General features: G+C 26.8%; 2 protein-coding genes across 8 annotated transcripts in view; one reads left to right on the top strand and one right to left on the bottom strand.

Moving 5' to 3' along the window:
• Positions 1-11645, bottom strand: part of LOC107439956 (adenylate cyclase type 10) — a 44031-nt gene extending 32386 nt beyond the window's left edge. For all 3 annotated transcript variants that reach the window (XM_043050204.2, XM_043050206.2, XM_043050205.2), the window contains exons 1-7: positions 11514-11645; positions 11404-11442; positions 10905-11123; positions 6373-6471; positions 5300-5338; positions 3640-3789; positions 724-938 (exon numbers count right to left, since the gene is read on the bottom strand). In XM_043050204.2, coding sequence (XP_042906138.1) covers positions 724-938; positions 3640-3789; positions 5300-5338; positions 6373-6471; positions 10905-11123; positions 11404-11442; positions 11514-11532 — 780 coding nt within the window. In that variant the 5' untranslated portion in view covers positions 11533-11645. The remainder of the gene's footprint in view (positions 1-723; positions 939-3639; positions 3790-5299; positions 5339-6372; positions 6472-10904; positions 11124-11403; positions 11443-11513) is intronic.
• Positions 11646-11873: 228 nt separating this feature from the next.
• Positions 11874-19059, top strand: part of LOC107444429 (mismatch repair endonuclease PMS2) — a 41672-nt gene continuing 34486 nt past the window's right edge. The window contains exons 1-4 of one of the 5 annotated variants that reach the window (XM_071185983.1): positions 12065-12222; positions 12785-12914; positions 13892-14032; positions 17665-17751. In XM_071185983.1, coding sequence (XP_071042084.1) covers positions 12902-12914; positions 13892-14032; positions 17665-17751 — 241 coding nt within the window. In that variant the 5' untranslated portion in view covers positions 12065-12222; positions 12785-12901. Of the gene's footprint in view, positions 12223-12784; positions 12915-13891; positions 14033-17664; positions 17752-19059 lie in introns of all 5 variants that reach the window. The other 4 variants (XM_043050210.2, XM_043050209.2, XM_043050208.2 and 1 more) reach the window with 4 other exon arrangements.

Here is a 19059-nt window from a genome sequence, read left to right on the forward strand (position 1 = left end):
ATGTAATTCCACATAAATTTTGGATATTTAGTCTTATGGATTATTTTACATCTATACACCTGTTGAACACAAACCCCACCTCGAATAACTTTTGGTCTATTGATCAAATTTTCACACACTAAGACTCAATCTTAATACTTTGAGGGCCTACACCTTAAAAGTGCTAATTAATTAGTGTAGAAGGAATTTTCAGAAAATGAATTTTCTCGAAATAAACAATTTTTTTTTGGTCTTGTTGAAAGATATGGATTTCAGACCTTCAAATTACAGAGAGTAGCCACAATGGGGGAAATATGGTCCCAGTAGCTTATGCAAGGGAGAGGTCGAAGGTTTGAACCCTATAATGTCAATTTCACTTTTTGCCTACTCCACTATATTACAAGAATATTTTAAGTGAAACAAAAAGTTTTACGAAATTCGTTTATTCAAGGAAAATTTTCGGCAAAAAATAATTTTTAATAATTATCCATTATTTTTTATAATTCTTTTATTTAATAAGAGTTAAAAAATTTTTGAAAGGCATAATAGTTTTTACATAATTTTAATGACTGTAATTTCATATAAAGAACAAAATTGATTGAATAGTTCTTGTGATCACCAATTGAATCAGATCATTACATCAAAAGTTATTCAGGGTATTCCTTTTTTTGTGCACATTGCACCAGCAACTGTAAGTATCATTAGCAAGTACACTATCAAAATGTGTTTATTACTTTAAATTACCTTAACAAAACCTTTTTTTACTTGAACAGTTTTAAAACTATGAGCTTCAGCCTCTTTTAAACAGTAATAAACTTCATCAGTGACTATAATATCTCCAGCTGAACAGGATTCAACCGCTTCATGAACTTTAGGTAAAACATCACCAGCTATTGCAAACAACAAAAAATCCTTAGGAGAACCAAGAATCCAAGTTACTATTTTGCCTTTAGCGATTCCTAAGATTTTGAAATAAAAATTGAAAATTAGTACAGACAGCTTTAAATAAATCATAAATTGTACATTCAAAACAAATTTTTGCAATCATAATTACTGCAAAAATTATTTTCTCAACCTTTTAAGTATTAGGTAGTCCTGTTTTGTTTTAGGTTATTTGCATAAGTTAGGATTTTGAGTAAAGGATATGAACTGCAATATACCCATACACAAGCAAATGGTAAATCAAGAAATTTATAAGAACATGAGTGCTCCAAGAAGTAAATTCTTTAATAAGTCAACTTAGTAATATAAGTTTTTAAAATTAAAAACTTCTAATTCATTGAAATTTGAATATTTTTTTAGTAAATTACTTTCTAATCAAAAAACAGAAATAATATTAGAAACAGAACAGAAATAATATTTTGGAATAAAATGCAGTCAGCTTCGCTGAAGGAATATCATTGGTTCCAGCCAACTGAATTCAAATAAGTGGGTTATTCGATTAGCAAGGTGTGCATTAATCCATTATAAATTAGAAGTTTTTATAGACTTTTACTTTGAAATGGTATGCAATACATTTTATAATGCTTTGAGGTAATAAAATCATTTTCATTGCCAATTAGCAATTAACAATAACTAGATTTGTTAAAATTAATATTTCAAAATAATGACATTTAAATTTATATGGAAATAAACCAATTGTTCTGAAGAGTGCATATTATAATGCCTTTTATTTCCTCCCAAAGAAATACTGCTTTGACACACATTTTACTGAACATTTTGTTACTTTTCATATTCTAAATGATGAAGTGTGTAAAACACGGGTAACCCCCATTGTTTAGTATATAACTGATTATTCTTAAACTAATCCNTATCAAAATGAAGCTCGCATTCTTGGAAGATAATTTTCAGTTGTAAAGGGTTATGTAGGTTTAACAGTATCACAATACATGTATGCACGGTTACTACAAGAAAACTGCTAAAAAGGTTGTAAATTAAATATAGTCTTCAGATGTAGGGGATATTACTTATTCTTCTTAATATAGAAAAACTGCTAAAAAGGTTGTAAATTAAATATAGTCTTCAGATGTAGGGGATATTACTTATTCTTCTTAATATAGAAAAATTGTCGATAGGTTAAAAAGTATTCTAAACTTTAAAAAAAAATGAATTCAGACATAGTTCGGATAATTGGAAGTTCAGATAATAAGGGTTCGGATAATCGGCGCTCTACTGTATTTTAAAATAATGACATTTAAATTTATATAAAAATAAACATATTGTTCTGAAGAGTACAGCGTGCATATTATAATGCCTTTTATTTCCTCCCAAAGAAATACTGTTTGGACACACATTTCACTGAACATTTTGTTACTTATTACCTTTTCATATTCTAAATGATGAAGTGTGTAAAACACAGGTAACCTCCATTGTTTAGTATATAACTGATTATTCTTAAACTAATCCTTGACACTTGATCGTTGCTGATGGATAGGAAAATCCAATTGAAATGACCAGATATTGTATGCTCTTCTTAACTAAAAAATGGAAATTCCATTCTAGATAGTAAAACATTAATTTAAAAAAAAAAGTTTTTTCCTCTTCTTTATGCAATTAGGCATCGACTACCATAAATAATCATTTAACCGTTTGATGCAGAAGGGACACCAGTGTCCTGTTATATATTTTTTCTGACATTCTAATTAGGAGCAAAAATATATTTAAGTATTTCTCAATCATAAAAAAGTCTAATTGTTACTTAAAAAATCTGTTCGATTATCAAAATTATATTTGTACTAAAATATATATATATATATATATATACANATAAAATACATAAACAAATAATAAATCTAAGTTAAATAAAAGACTTAGACGAAAATAAGATAAAAAAATAATAGGTTTTATCTACTGCACTAAAAAAAAACTACAAAAACAAGGAAAAAAACCTTTTTAAAGAGAAGAAAAATTATTAATAAATAAAATGTTTTTAAAAATATTTTTAAAAAAATTTAAAAAAGCTGGAAAACAAAGTAAAGAAAAAAATAGTAGCATCATCAGCTCACACTATTATATCTGCAAAATACAGTGTTTTCTAATATTGTATTAATATATAGCCAACGCAAAATACATAAATTCAATATATCAATAGAATATGAGATTATTTAATAGCGTGCACTTTTATAGATATATTACAGCTTTATATTTATATGCATACACACATATTAATAATTTATTTACCATGGCCAGGTGAAAAATAAAATAAAACTAAGTATCTATATAAGTTACCAAAACAAGATCCTAATTTTTTTCTTTCTTTTTTTTTACAAAAAATTAAGTTTTGTAATTCAGAAACACGTTTCAAAATAATTTAAATCCATAAATAGGTGAACATGGTTGAACTGACTGTGGTTAATTAACCAGCAATTTTTGAATTAACAAGAAAAACAAGATTTGACAAGAAAAAAAATTAACTATAGCTCTTTTAATTTTGGACAAATCTAATGAGATAACTTGATAAGATAAAAACTTCATTGATTCAAAACTAAGAAAGATGGAAAAAATCGACAACTAAGGCCTTTTACCCTCTTCAGTTCCTTTGAATTTTTATCCTTAAATTAGGACATTAATTTCATACCAAATGGAACTATTTTATTTTTATCTTCAAAGACAATGCAAAAAATATTATATATTTCAGGCTCTTTAAATAAAAAAAATCACCAATTTTAACTTGTAACATGTCTTCCAAATTCTTTGCCTTTAAAGACTCATGAGTTTGCAATGACAAAGCACAACTATAAACTCTTTCTACAATCAGATTTCTCTCAAATCTATCACCAATTTCATTCCAATAAACTAAGAAAGCATCACCTAAAAGACAAATACCTAAATAAAAATGATATTTAACAGAAAAGTGAGCATGAAAACTCATTTTAATGTTACATTATTCTTTTAATATTTTTATTTCTGGTTAAAGTTAGTATAATATATTTGATTACAAAATAGTTTATCAAATACATACTTTTTTTTTACCTAATATGTAATGAATCATGGGAATGATGTACTGATTCAAAGAACAGTATAATAAATAAGTATAATAACAGTACAACAGAATAAGTAAAAATTTATGGAAGAAAAATTATTAAAAAAAAAAAAATTCTATAAATTTCAGCATATCAGTTGATGCCACTACACACAACTATTTTGTAAGCATGCAAATTTTAAGTTGACCTCCCATATAATCCAGAGATGCCAACTTGCTCCAGACAGCAAATATATATTTTAAAGTGGTAGTTAATCAGTTGTGATTCTTGGTTTTAACCCTTCCTTCTCGCTCCCGTGAAAATGATGGGGTGAGTTTTCGCTCACTATTTCTCGCTCCCGTGATATTGACGAGTTGGAGTGTTCAGTAGTAATGCGCCAATAAGAATAAAACTAATTCATTTCTTTTGCCCAGAAAACATTTTATTTCTCATTTTACACACCATATAGCAGTACCAGGATATTTTTAAGGTAATTGTAAATAGTTAGTATATTTTAAACTAGATGCTAGCACTAATCAAATACAGGTATTTGGCAAAATAGACACTTTTATGACCGTTTTCTTGAAAATTAACCGATCGTTAAGGGGTTAATCAATTCAATTTAGATTTTTATCCACCACTATTTCTAAATAATTCGTAGGCTTATATAATTCACCACTTTATAGTACTTATGTCATGCGTACCTTTTAAAAAGCAAGCAAAAATAGTCAAATATTTGCAAAATTTACTTTGTAGTTATGTACCATTTTTAAATTTTTTTTTTTTTTGCCGTGTCCAGAGCAGTTGGCATCTCTGATAATCTATAAAATACTTTCCTTCTGATGATTCTGCAACAAAGAACTGATTCTCCTAAATGATGGTATGTTAAGTTTGGAATGTATGCCTGTAACTGGAACACTACAATATGTCTTATTATTCCATCTGCTTTTGACACAAATTAAGAAACAGTTGTAAAAATATAGCCTAATATTCTGATTTAGTTTCTCGTGTCTATCTTGGGTGCTGAACTAATTTATTGCGTAAGAACACATTTAAAAACAAGTGTTTCAGTTGATTCTCATTACAGAAAAAAAAGGGGGAGATGAAAATTATTGACTAATGAAATTCTAGCAATTAATAATTAACCCTTTGAGGTCCATTTTTCTCTTTTAGCCTAGTTACTTCCATGACAAAAGTGATATACTTTAATTGAAATCGAAATGTATTATTAAAAACCTAATTTCACATAACAAATAAACAATGCTTTCATAAATCAAACATGGCAACCTAAAATAGGACCGAAATGACAAATTTATAATGGAAATGCAAAGGATTAAAATAAATAAATTCATACTTACCAGCAAAGTTCAAAATATCACCTCCGGCAGAGATCAACACTAAAAGTGTAAAACATATTTTATTAACAATAAATGTAAACACATTTTATTTTTAAAAAATAATACAGAATAGAGAACAGAATTTGGGATAAACTTTTAAAACCAGGTAAATATTTCCTTCTGTCAATCATAAAACAAGGCAATTGATTAACAATCAGTTGTTTTGAAGTCAAACTTAAAAACTTTTAATTATATACATACAGAAGTGTTTTTCTAAGTAGGTTAGGTGCCCAGCATCAGAATTTACAGAGTCAATTTGCAGCACTATCTTCAGAAATTCGAACTTGTCTGCAATGCACAGTCAGAAACACAGTATTAGACCAAAAAATTAAGCTTAATCTAACATGTGTACAATGTGTCAAAAAAGGACCACCCTGAATAACGTTTGATCTAATAAATGGATCTTCACTTTCTAGAGCTCCATCTTGATGGTTCGAGGGGGTGGCTCAAATATGCTAATTAATTTCCCGCAGATGTTATTTTAGGTTACGAAATCACACACAAAAATGTACTTTCTCTGAACAAACATATATTTTCTTTGTCAGATTCGGATTTATGACCGACAAAATAAAGGGGGTAGTTGCAATCTGGGAATTGAAAACTGTTTGCGCAAAGTAAAAAAATTTATTTATCCAAAGTAAAAAATTATGCTCTATGCTTGTTAATTATTTTTTTATTCAATTAAAAAATGATTAAAAAAATTTATTTTAAGGTATACATATCTTTACATCAATATAATCTACGTAATTTTAAGTGATAAAAATCCAAATTTTGAAAAGAATCCATTGAAATTGTACTTGAGAAACAAAAAATTACAAATTCTACTTAGATGGGAAAACATGTAAAAGATGAAATTAATGTTCAGAGGCAAAACTTTCACACACTCATCCAGACTAAATAATTGTGACCATATTTTCAGGATTGCAACTACCGCCATATAATCAAGGTATTGAACAATACTGAGTTCACTGTACTTTTAAGCTAATAAAATGAGTAAGAATTAACGAACTTAAAATATAATTAAAATAACTTACTAGCTGCCAATGTGCTCATAAAACCATTCAAAATACTCGCTAGTTCTTCAACACCAGAAATACCCTTTTGACAATATGATTCTGCAATATTTGTAAAACCTAAGAAAACAATATAAAAATTATTATTTATGAGCATTGTCGATCCATTTTAGGCACACTACCGTTCCTAGTTTTAAATTTTTTTTATTTCATAAATTTATATTCATATTTAATATTCTTAATCTTTTTTAAATAAATAAATCAGTTAAATATTTTTATTTAATTTTATGAAGAAAGAATGCAAATATTTATATTTTCGATAAATACAATGATTAACTTTTTATTTCAATGCAAGTGAAATTATAATTCAATGCCAGAACGACTGAGCATCAAAATCTATTTTCAATCTTTCTGCAACAACCTTGAACATTAAAATATACAAAATTAGTTTTATTTTGATTTTAAGGACTTTTTGGTCTTAAATCTTCGGCCAATTTATTTAAATATGAACATTACGTGTCATGTCATTGGCTAGACTTCTGACAGCTTCTGATTTCAATAATGCAATTAAATAATATATAATAGGTCTCTCTTAAACTAATATATAATAGGTCTCTCTTAAACTAATAAATAATAGGTCTCTCCAAAACTCCAAAGCCACAATCAAATACTCAAATTTGAAGTGGTTTTTAATCAGGCAGATTGTGGGGATTTATCTTCCATGAATTATTCTTAAGAAATCATTATTCAATATTTATTATTTTGTTTAGGATGTTACTTAGATAAGATATTCTCTTTATTTTGCAACATGAACTCAGTAATATTATTTCACAAAATAAAAGCTTTATTCTGATTAACATCCTTTTTCATCATCTACAATCTATTTGTTTTCACTATACATAGCCTCCAATAAGATACCTGCAAGTGACATGTGGGTATTTCGATCCTGATTAGTTGTTGAAACATGGCATTTGTTTAAGTTAGCAACTGTTCTTTCGATTCTATTTTAAGTAAGCCAGGCCAATCAAGTATCAATTCTCTTAAGTGGCACATTCTGTATTCTTTCACAAAGATTTGAATTCTTCCACTATATATTTCTTACTTAACACAAGGACAGGCACGAAGCCATATAGACATAAACAAACTAATTATGTGTGGAAGTTGCCAGGTATACAAAACAAAATTATATCACATTTAGAAAAAAATACATAAACAAATAATAAATCTAAGTTAAATAAAAGACTTAGACGAAAAAGACATATTTCAACAAATTCGATGTGCGATTATAAGTTAACTTCCTGTTAATTAAAATTCCAACTTATATGTGAAGAAACTTAGCTCAACTTTAAACATGCCATTTTGCTTATAAATGATCAGCTGGCACTGACGTCATATGTCACATGTGTGGGTATCAGTGATCTTCTTCTTGAAGGACAAGAACGGAATTGTTCTACTAATCCACCTGTCCCATTCTGAACTGTAAAATCTAGCTATCCCCCAATAATTTTGATTTTTATTATAATCAACAAAAATTTCCTCGGCAAGCATTAAACAAAAACTTTATAATCACATGATAAAGAAGAGTTTTACTCTCAAAAATTTAAGCATTTCTAATCACTATATCATCTTATGTTGCATGCTATCACTGGATGCTTGCACCACAAATATTCACATGACAGCTATATAAAGAGGCAATTTTGAGGGTGCATATTATTAGTCATATGTAGTAAATGTCTTTGAGTAAATATGAATGTAAAGTAGATGTACTTAGGTGCGCCCCCTGCAAGAATTATAAATGTGCTCTATCTTAATCATAAATTTTTTAAAATTATAATCTGAGACAAGAACACTATAAAGATATATTCCAGTATTTATAATAATTTATTTAATTTAAATTGACTTTATTATTTAATTGATAATGTAAATTATTTTAATATTAATTAATAATTGCGATGGAAAGGCGAATTAAAAAGAACTAAATTGGAACATTGTATACACATACCGGCTAACCACTTGAAATGAAATTTACCTTAATAATACAAGGAAATAACTCACTAACTTGCAATAATTATATTCAAAGTTTAGTTAAGGTTATTTTTTATTTGTAAAGTGAGCTAAATATAAAAGAATAAAATGTTTTTATTGTAATTCATATAGTAGGGGTGTATAATCTTTTAAAATAAAGGGCTATGAGCCCAATTGTTTAGATATGTTGACAGCAATTATAATTTTAATTCAAACATCAGATCAGTTCTTTTTATCAGTCAACTTAGTAATGTATTCACATGAAATTAAATTCTCTAAATTCTTTTTTTTTATTATCTCAATTTTTTCTTTTTATTTCTTTTTTATCAGTCAACTAAGCAATATATTTGAAAAAAATTAAATTCCTTTAAAATTAAAATTTATTCAAAACTGAAGAAAACCAAACTGATACTTTTCAAAATAAAAATATTTCCTTTTTATCAAAGAAAAAAAATAGAGTTATCAAAAAAAAAAAGTATGAAAAAGGAAGAAATTTATGGCTTTTTATCACACAACACTAAAGTGTATTTTAAAATACATTAACTGCAATGTTCTTGAATGAAAATAAAAAATAGATAAATATTGCATTGAGCAACATAAATGCAAACTAAATATTTTAATTTAAAAAAAATTCTTAAGTCAAAAATAATTTAAAATAAAACAAGATGAATAACAGCTCAAAATAAGATACAACATTCAGTACCGATTGAGTTCAGTATATTTCTTACTTTAGGGCATTTATATTCAGTGAGTTATAAGAGACTTTATGAATGTTAAATCTTAATATGGTACTTTAAGCACTGTTTTAAACTGCAAAAAATTAGAAAAAAAGTTCAGAAGCAGTAAACAGTTTAAAAACCCATATTTTAATTTCCCATTTTGTAATAATATGGTATTAAAAATATCAAGATTTTAATAAGTAAATAAGTAAAAATATATTTAAATAAATAGTAGCAACTGCTAAAAATAATAAATAAGTGATTAATATCATGTACTGACGATTAAATCAGCACATATAAAAAGTCAAAAAGTGAATATGAAAATGACTGATTTGAAAATAGCAAGTCATTATATTACCGGAATAAAAATATCAAGATTTTTGAAACCCTCTGGAAAAGCCCAACAATAATTATTGAAAGAATGATTTTAAAAAAATCTCTTGGATTTGCAAAGAAATTGGCACAAATAAAGTAGACATTCATATACACGATTCAAGTGCCATTTTAATACATATTAAAAAGATCAGCAATTAAAAACCCATATAGAAACCCATAATACTAAAAAATACGATAGAAAAATAGCTTTGATTTACGACAAAATTAACACAAATAAAGCACTTTAAGAGTGATTACTTTTCTCCCATTTGAAAGTTGCAAGTCATTATAATATTATATTGAAAAGAGCAGGATTTTAAGAAACACATGGAAATCAGACAATAAGCTCCGAAAACACGATGGAAAAGTCACTTCTCACAAATAATGATAAAAGTCACAAGTAAAGAGCTTCAAAAGTGATCACTAAATTTCAAAATGAACACATCATAATTTTGCAGCACTAAAAATATTGGAATTTTTAAGACTTTGTAAATTTGTTGCGATAACCTCCGAAAAAAGCAATTCGGAAAACTACATTGATTTTGATATAGCCTGTTAAAAACTTAAGTACACAATTCAAAATTTCTGATAGTGTAATTTTTTTTCCAAAACAAAATTATAAAAGTTTTATGTTATTTTATTCAGATGCTTTTGTGAGCTGCACACCTAGAGCTAGTGGGACACAGGTTGCGCACCCTAACGCTATAGTGTATTATTTCTGGATTGCACGTCCCCGGGCAACCAGAATTGGGAAGGTGTTATTCACGCCATAGACAGGGTGCGTAGCCAAATTATTCAACAAAAAATAAGCACCTTTTAAGCACTTTGTCAAGCACTCAAAAAATATTTTTAAGCACTTTAAAAAAATATCATAATTAGGCAGGGTTGGAAGGTTTTTGACAATTGACGGTTTTATCTTGTTATCAAAAAAAAACTTTGACATTGTTTTCGACAATTGTCAAAAATCATTAAATTTTGAATCATGTAAAACAAATGGCGTCTTCATACGCTACGGACTGACAATACGCCAAAATAGATGTGGGGTTGAATTAATTATAAAAACGTTGAATATAACAATGTGAATTTCTTTTTGCATAATTCATAGCGAAAATCAACATGTTAAAGGAAAAATCTCATTTTGAAAAAAGGGAAAATTAAGCACTTTTTAAAAACATCCAATGAAAAAACAGCTTTAAGGGCTTTTAAAAAACGAACATCGAAAATAAGCACCTTTAAGCACATTTTAAAAACGCTATGCACCCTGAAAGAGCCCCTAAAAGCAAATCAGGAAATTGTAGCAAATCTATAGTTTATAAGAAAATAATTTTACTGAAATCAGCATAAAATGCTACACATTATGATACAATAATTAATTTCTGAAATACAATGCATGATTTTAAATAATAAAAATTATAATAAATGAAAAGCTCTTACCACAAACATCGACTATTAGCATAACAGCCTCAGAATCAAACCTATAAGGCAGAGTATTCAACATTATATCAGGTGTAGTTTTAACTATCAGATCTGGTATAAAAGTAAGCGGAAGATAAATCAAATCAGGTAATGAATCTTCTTGGATAGGAACTTTCAAAATACCTTTCAATATTTTCAATCTTTCTTTGGCTTCTTCGACACTATCTTTTCTGTTATCTAATTAAGCAAATTAAAAGAAAAAAAATTAATGAGTGAAAATGCATTTTCCCTAGAGAAATTTTTCAACAATTAAAATTCCTTTCATGATAAAATGAATCATAAAATTTCAACAAGTGTGCAAGTCATATTTAACAAAACAAAATTAATCGTAAAAATTTAATAGCTCTAAATGTAATTTTTATTGAACATTTTCCATTTTGTGTAATTTATTCTCATAAAGAGTATAACAAACAAAATAAAAGGTATAATTTAAAAATCTTCATTAATGTATAATTACCAAAGTAATTACTCCTACAACAACTCAGCATTAAACATCCTGAAAAATAAAAATAACACACCATCAAATTATGTCAATTAGAAAAAATAACTTAATTAACAAGTTTTTACCTTCCAAACAATCCTTCATTATTATCCCGTTATTACTTTTTAAATAATTCCGTTTGAAGAAAACTAACAAAATTTTAAGATAAGCAATTCATAATGAAGATGTAGGGAATAAATACCATCTTTATTTAAAATTAAAAATAATAGCAAATATTTTTGATTTTCGAAATCCTTCATCTCGCGGCAGTTAATTAGATTATAAATCTAGCCGGTCAAGCCTTTTTCCACTGCATCGGAGGAAACTGATTATGAAAAACTGTTGGTTTGAGCTGAACCAGGAAATTTTGTGAACGATAAACTTTATGTTTCGATTCAACGAGTTGTGAAAGTTTTTATTTAAAATGAAATGAAGTTACAGAAAAAAATGTTACTTCTTTTTATTTTGTGTTTTGCAATAAATGTGGAATTTGGGCTGATCATTTAATCTAGTTCTTATGAAAGTCTATTGTTTAATGTAAATAAACTAAAATTGCATTAGATATTTTAAATGTAAAAATAATATCAAAATGTGCTACATGTGATCACTCAACTTATTTCAACACGCGGTAATGTTTGTAAACAACTGTTGATAGAAATTTGGAATCAAGTTATTATGATCATTTATTTATTTTTACATTATCCTAACCTTTTTTCTAAAAAAATTATTTGGTTTTAAATTGTTATCTTTTAATTCGAAATTTGTTTCTTATGAATACTCGAAATTCGTAATTAAGTACGCATATTTCTGTAAATTTTTCATTTTACCTATATTCACATACATATTAGTGCTCTGATAGAGACATAATTAATTCATAAAATTGACTGTGTGGGCGGTATTTATTTTAATTGAATACTCATTATTGAAAAGAGAATCAAAACCTGAAAATTAGAATTTTTGAGTTACTTTTTTATTAACTAAGTAAATATATCATCTAACGGTGAATTTCAAAAGAGGAGAAGCAAAGCTTCGCTATAATGAAACTGCATTGTTTGGATCACAACATTCACTAAAAAATATTTTTCAGCTTTGGGATTTGACTTTCAAAACATGAATACCCCATACTACAGTCGTCTTCGCTTAAATATTTTTCTGGGATGAATTTTTAGTGTGTATTTATGTGTGAATGAATAAATTTGTAATAAAATATTATGTGTTTAGTAAATATTTTTGAGGCACAGTGTGGCCCATTTACGAACCAAAATTTAATTTAACTCTATCAAAGAAGTCATGTTACTAAAATAAGAATTTGTACATTACCATTTCAGTTATTTTATTTATATTTATTTTATTATAGGAAGAATTACGCATTGTGATCTGGGGCAGAATAATCGCAAAGTGTTGAAAACATCACAGTGGAGGAGATACTCAAAGGAAAAACCTCTACGTGATTTAAAATCCATTTGTCGCCATTATGATTGTAGTTGGTACGACAGATCACAATGCAGAAATATCCCCTTTATTTTTTGTTTATTGAAATAAAAAAATAAATAAAAACATAACACTTGTATTTAACTTGTTTTACATAGGAAACTATCACCTGCAATAGCAAAATGGATGCAAACTGACCGAAAAAAAAAATTTCAGGCAAGGATTAAAACAAAACAAATAATCAATTAGTAGAATAGACTAAGTTTGGAATAAAAAAATTGGACAAAATTTTTTTTTAAAAACATTATTTATAAATCCAGGCTAAAGTTTATTGCCTTCATGAAAATATTATTGAAATTTGTTTCAACACATCCTTTTTCTATGTTTTGATTAACTCACTCTTGTGTCTGTAAGGATAAAATTTTGCAATTAGATTTTTGTTCACCCTCTGACTAGTTAAGAAAGCTTAAATTTTAGCTAGAATTTTGTGTCTCGTCTTAAGAGAACCTTTTTTTTGTTGTTTATTTTACATTATGATGGAAGCGGAATTTATCACCATTTAAAATGTTAACAGCTTTCAAATTTAAACAAACTGGTAGGCAAAAATAAAAATAAAAAAGTATTATTAAGTTTAAAAATATTGAAAACTAGATTTTTCATGCTTAATTACACAAAACTTTTTGCTGAAAGTGAAGGGTCAAATGTTTTTTGTTTTAGGTTAGAGCAAAAATTTTCTTGGTGCCAATTTTTATCTTTGTGTTTGTTATTTGTGTAGATCAGAATGTGGTCAAAGCTTTGATTTGCAATGAATTATAATTGCCCCATTTAAAGAAACAATTCATAACTAACTTTTTGATTAGTAATGAACTTTATTTTGGCTTTAGTTCTTAACTCTTTTTAAAATTTAAGTAAGTTAGCTAGTTTGTAAGGAGCCAAAAGTTTTTTTTTTTTTTTCAACTTACTAAAAAATAAAATCGATTAAATTTCCATTTTATTTCATAATTGATTAATAATTAACATATTTTTTTCATAGAAATAATGGAACAAGGAAATATAAAGCCTATAGACAGAACCAGTGTTCATAAAATATGTTCTGGACAAGTAGTTTTGACTCTGGCAACTGCTGTAAAAGAACTTGTTGAAAATAGCATTGATGCAGGAGCAACAGTTATTGGTAAGTTATTTTATACATTTCATTCTCCACCCATAAGCAATGTTATAAAATATTTTTACGAGAATAATTTCATTCCTCAAAGCTTCAGATCAGAGTTAAGTTTCTAAATTATCACCATTTTATAATATAGAATTATAACTAACATTTTAACTATTAAAAATAGACATCCTAAACTTTAAGATTGACTATTTTACCAAAAAACATTATTCCAAAAACTTTTTTTTTTCTTTTACTTTTTTTAAAGTCTGTGGTGAAACAAACATCTTGTTTTTCTAATTAACTACAATGGCTTTATTACGAAAGTAGTTAACTACAACTCTGACTACTTTTTTTTTTAATGCAGTGAATTATTTTCAAAGTGTAGTCATTACTTTTAGGAAATCAACTTTTCTGGAGAACCTATTTTAAACCCATATTCTAAATGGTTTTGAATAAAAAAATTGAATTTTTTAAACATGAGGAATTATTAGGATATATTTATTTATGTCTATTGTTGTTGTTTCTTATCTACCAATTGTCAATCAAGATCCGTTAGACTGTAAACCCTCAGAAAAACGAGAACTAAAAGAAGAAAAACATATTATAACTCATCTCGGGAAAGACCCAAGCAATCCAGGATGTGTTCTCCAGGGGTCTGCTGAGCTTGTCGTTTAAAGCAAACTGCAAAGATCTTCCTGTCTTCAAAGAACGAGTAACTCTTCGCGTGTCCACTGGCCAATCTTGAAAATGCAGTTCATGAGGCTCAATTACAGTTGAGAACAAACTAAGAGCTTCTTTGTTCTCATATTAGCGGAGGCAGGGAGGGGTCTTCAGTCTTTTGTAATTTCAGATTGATGCTCTGAATTTGTAAGGGCTGAAGAGGATGGAGTTGAGTGACTGAACCGTCCTTGGCTAAGCAATCCACTTGCTTATTGCCATAGCATGGGATGCAATCCTCTGAAAATGTACATCATAGATTTCACATTTAGACTACTCAGCTTGTTATTCTAAACTCTTTTTTTTGTTGAAGAATTTGTGTTTTTAACCTTAAACTTTTTATACAAGTCAGCTTGTTATTCTAAACTGTTTTTTAAGAATTTGTGCTTTTAACCTTAAACTTTTTACGCCTTTCCTGTCAGCGAATAATTAATTTAAGAATTGCTAAAAAATTGTCAAATATTTGTGATTTTTGTAAAGTGTTTAATGCTCTTTTATTTCCTCTATGTAATAAAGTACTTTGAAAATTACTGAGAAAATATATTCTTTTCCTTTGAAATAGCATCAATATATGTTATGACTGTACATTCACATTTGAAAGTGTGTTTAAAGGAATAAATTAGCTTTTATTCTAAATGGCTAGTTAGCAGGGTTCGTGGATTTTTTGATTTTTTTAAAAAAAATCAAAAAATAATCGGATTATTTTGATTTAAATCAGATTTTTTTTATTTAAATCAGATTTTTTTGATTTAAATCAGATTTTTTTTATTATTATTCAAATACACTATAAGAGCTTTAATTTATGATTAAAAAAACTTAATAAATGTTTAATCAAAATTAAATTAATATTAAAACTATATTATAACAATATTTTAGCAGCTCTAACTTACTAAAATAATTTTTCATTATAATGCATAGCGACCATTTTTATACAAAGGCATGATTGAAATTAAAAGACACGATAAAATGGATAATTTAAAGAATACTATTCTAACTAGTAACACAAAGTTTCAATTAGCACACCATAATTTTAATTTAAAATTGTGATCTCTTTTTTTTTTTCTCATGATTTAAAAAATGGCAAAATAAATTCAACAGATTGTGTTTATAAATGTTATCATTCATCAAAAAATAAATATTCAATCTATATATTTTTATGTTAAAATATTCATTTTTAATCCTATATCAAAATACATAAGTTAAGCTAAAAAACATTTTTAAAAAATCTATGTACTCATTGGAATTTTTTTTCACGAAAGAAAATCTGTTAATTTCAAAGATACCGTAAACATATTATGAGAAGAAAAAAAATACCACTTAATAACCCTACTGCTTCAAATAGACTTTGAAAGGGAATAATGACACTATATAAGGAAAAAAATATCTGAACTCAGCTTTTTTTTCTTTCTATTTTTGGCATTTTAAGGTAATTTCTTTTTTTGTTATAACCACAAGCTTTAGAAATATAGAAATTTCCATCAATAAACTACAATGTAGATTTGAATTCCATGCTTTTTTAATCAAAAGGTAGACATTTAATTAACATTTTCTTTTTGTCTTTTTGAAAAAAAATTATGTTTATTTACTTTCTACAGCTATGCAAGTCTATATTAAGACAGCATTAAATATTTACTTTTATCTGTACTTTCAATGTTAAGAATCAAAAGATTTTTAAACATGTAATTTCAAATGTGTTTAANTTATAGAGTGGTAGACAATTAAAAACTAATTAATAATATTTGGTAGTTTTGCCAACATTTTAAAAGCCTCACCAGGAGAGAGCTGTAACAAAGTGGTGCTTCATATGAACTTTTGAATCATTTTAATGTAGTGGTAAGAATCAGTTTTAATGAGTCAAAGAATCATATTCTGAAAAATGAACTTAGCATCCACTAGAAAAAATTTTCTCAAAAAGCATAAAAATTTGGCATCAATGCCTCCATTGCCAGACCCGTGAAGATTTGTATTAATCAGATTTAAAAAATTAGTTATGTTTAAACCTTGTTTCTGTACTAAATTAAATTACTTAATTATATTAAAAGTAGTTACCTAAAAATTATGTACTTAATTATGTTAAAAGTAGTTGTTTAAAATCCCTACTGACTACTGTTTTTTTTATTTTTTTTATTATTATAATTACTCTACTCACTTTACTACTTTTTTTAAAAAGTTGTACGCTACCCAGTAAACTCTATTATAAAAGTAGCAACTTCATTAGTTTTGCTACTTCGGACCTCTGTTTTTAAGTGATTGGTATTTTTGTAAAATCCCGTCAATCAGGATATTAGGTCAAATTCAGCCCAATTTGCATCAAATTGTTTCATATTGTAACCAGTGCATCATATTTCATGAGAATTAAAATAAAAAATATTAAAATCAATGTTTTAAAACTTTTGATTAAAAAAAATTTTGGCATAGTTTAATTGGAAAAATATTTAAATAAAAAAGTTCTTTGAATGCATTATATTTTAATAACAATAAAAAAAAGCTGTTTTATAAAAGTAGCCAATCATGTATTTAGAATATAGTTTCCATTGTTGGTAAAAAAATCATGTTGTTTAGGGCAATTTTTCATTTTTTGATAAATTGGTTAATGTGATTTTACGCAAGTACTGGTTAATTTGACTAAGGTTTTTAAAAATAGACCCCCCTTCCAAAAAAAAAAATCATTATTAATAAATTATATTTAAAACAACTCTTTATGAACTTTTTTCCCCATGATTTTAATGCATATTCAATATTTATATTACAAATAACACCTTCATTGTATCATAGATTCAAAAATTATACATAGTAATTTCATTTTTTTTTTTTTAATTCTTGCTTTACTTATTTATTGTACCAAATCTTTGAAATAAGGGGAGAAAATTACTTAGTCATTTCTTGATCATATTCATGTTTTGATTGTTTTAAATTTTTTTCTTTTTTTTTTTTAGATGTCAAACTTGAAGATTATGGCAGTAAGCTAATTGAAGTTAGTGATAATGGGAAAGGAGTTAAATCACAAGATTTTCAGAGTCTAAGTAAGTAAATCTTTTAACTTAAATTTTGAGTTTTTGAAAAGTTTCAATGTGTGAAAATTGTGGATAAAAACACCGCAATTCAACTACATAAATTTTAACCTGAAAAATCTACTAGATTCTTCGTGAGAAGGTACCAAAATAATCATCAAACCTTAGAGACGTCTGGCAATAGCTTATAGAAAACTAAAAAACTAATAATGCCATTAGACCAACTATTACACATTTAAAAAAAAATGTAAGTTTAAAAACTTTGGCAAATAAATTTGGTACCAATACAGAAATATCCTCTTTTTAGACATGCTATTTACTTTTAACTTGATGTTTTGTGTTACTTTTTTCCTTTCTCTTTGCTTTACTTTTTACACATATTCCTTTTTAACCTGTGTTAAAAAATTTATTAATGACTTAATAGCTGAGCTGTCTTTATGAAGAGCCTGGTTTTATCTCCGGTGGCAGTTTGAAAACCATCCAATTTCTAGTGGATAGGTATCAGCTTATCTATGAAGTAAAGGTAGCTAGTGCAACGTTGATGGCATTTCATGCTGTTGGTTTTGGAATCATGGAGTCTTAATTTCTATGACTCCTTTGGCCAGCACACTGGCTTTTGTAGGAATATTTTCCTTTACTTAAAATGAAGAAAGTGTCCCAGGGCTGGCAAGATTTAAATCACTTCATTAAGAAAAATAATGATTGATTTAAATTATTAATTTGTATTTTTAAAAAAAATTGCTGATTTAAATTTATATTTGTTTGCATACTTTGTATTATGTATTTCCCATTTAATATTCAGTTTATTTAAGAACATAAAGCTTGTAAAACTTATCAATTTCAATAAATTTTAAGTACAAAAATAATCGTAAAAGATTGTTGTGCCAAGAGTGATTTTCTTTCTGTTTTGTTTTTTGTTAACTGGAAATGAGGAACTATTAATACACTTTATCACAGGGTTTAAGCTGAGTCTAAAAATTCATTAGCAAAAAAGCTAAAATCTGAAAAAAAGTTTTAGTAAAATGCTAAAATGCCATTAGGCTTATAAAATTACTTTATATCAAACAAGTACTGTAAGTTATCTGACAAAGAATAGCTTAATGTACAAGAATATCAAAAAGAATACCTATAACAAAAAAAAACACATTTATTATTTATCAAAACATTTTGGTTTATAATTAACAATCTTCCTTTCTTTCATGTTTGCCCATTTTACAAATGCTTCTTGAAAGTTAAATGCACTTTCAGGGCCCCCAATATTAATCATTAACAAATTGTTTACATGGTTGATTAACAACCTGTTTCGAATATTAGTTTTAA

This window comes from Parasteatoda tepidariorum, chromosome 9, assembly GCF_043381705.1.
Source record: "Parasteatoda tepidariorum isolate YZ-2023 chromosome 9, CAS_Ptep_4.0, whole genome shotgun sequence".
Taxonomy (NCBI): Eukaryota; Metazoa; Arthropoda; class Arachnida; order Araneae; family Theridiidae; genus Parasteatoda; species Parasteatoda tepidariorum.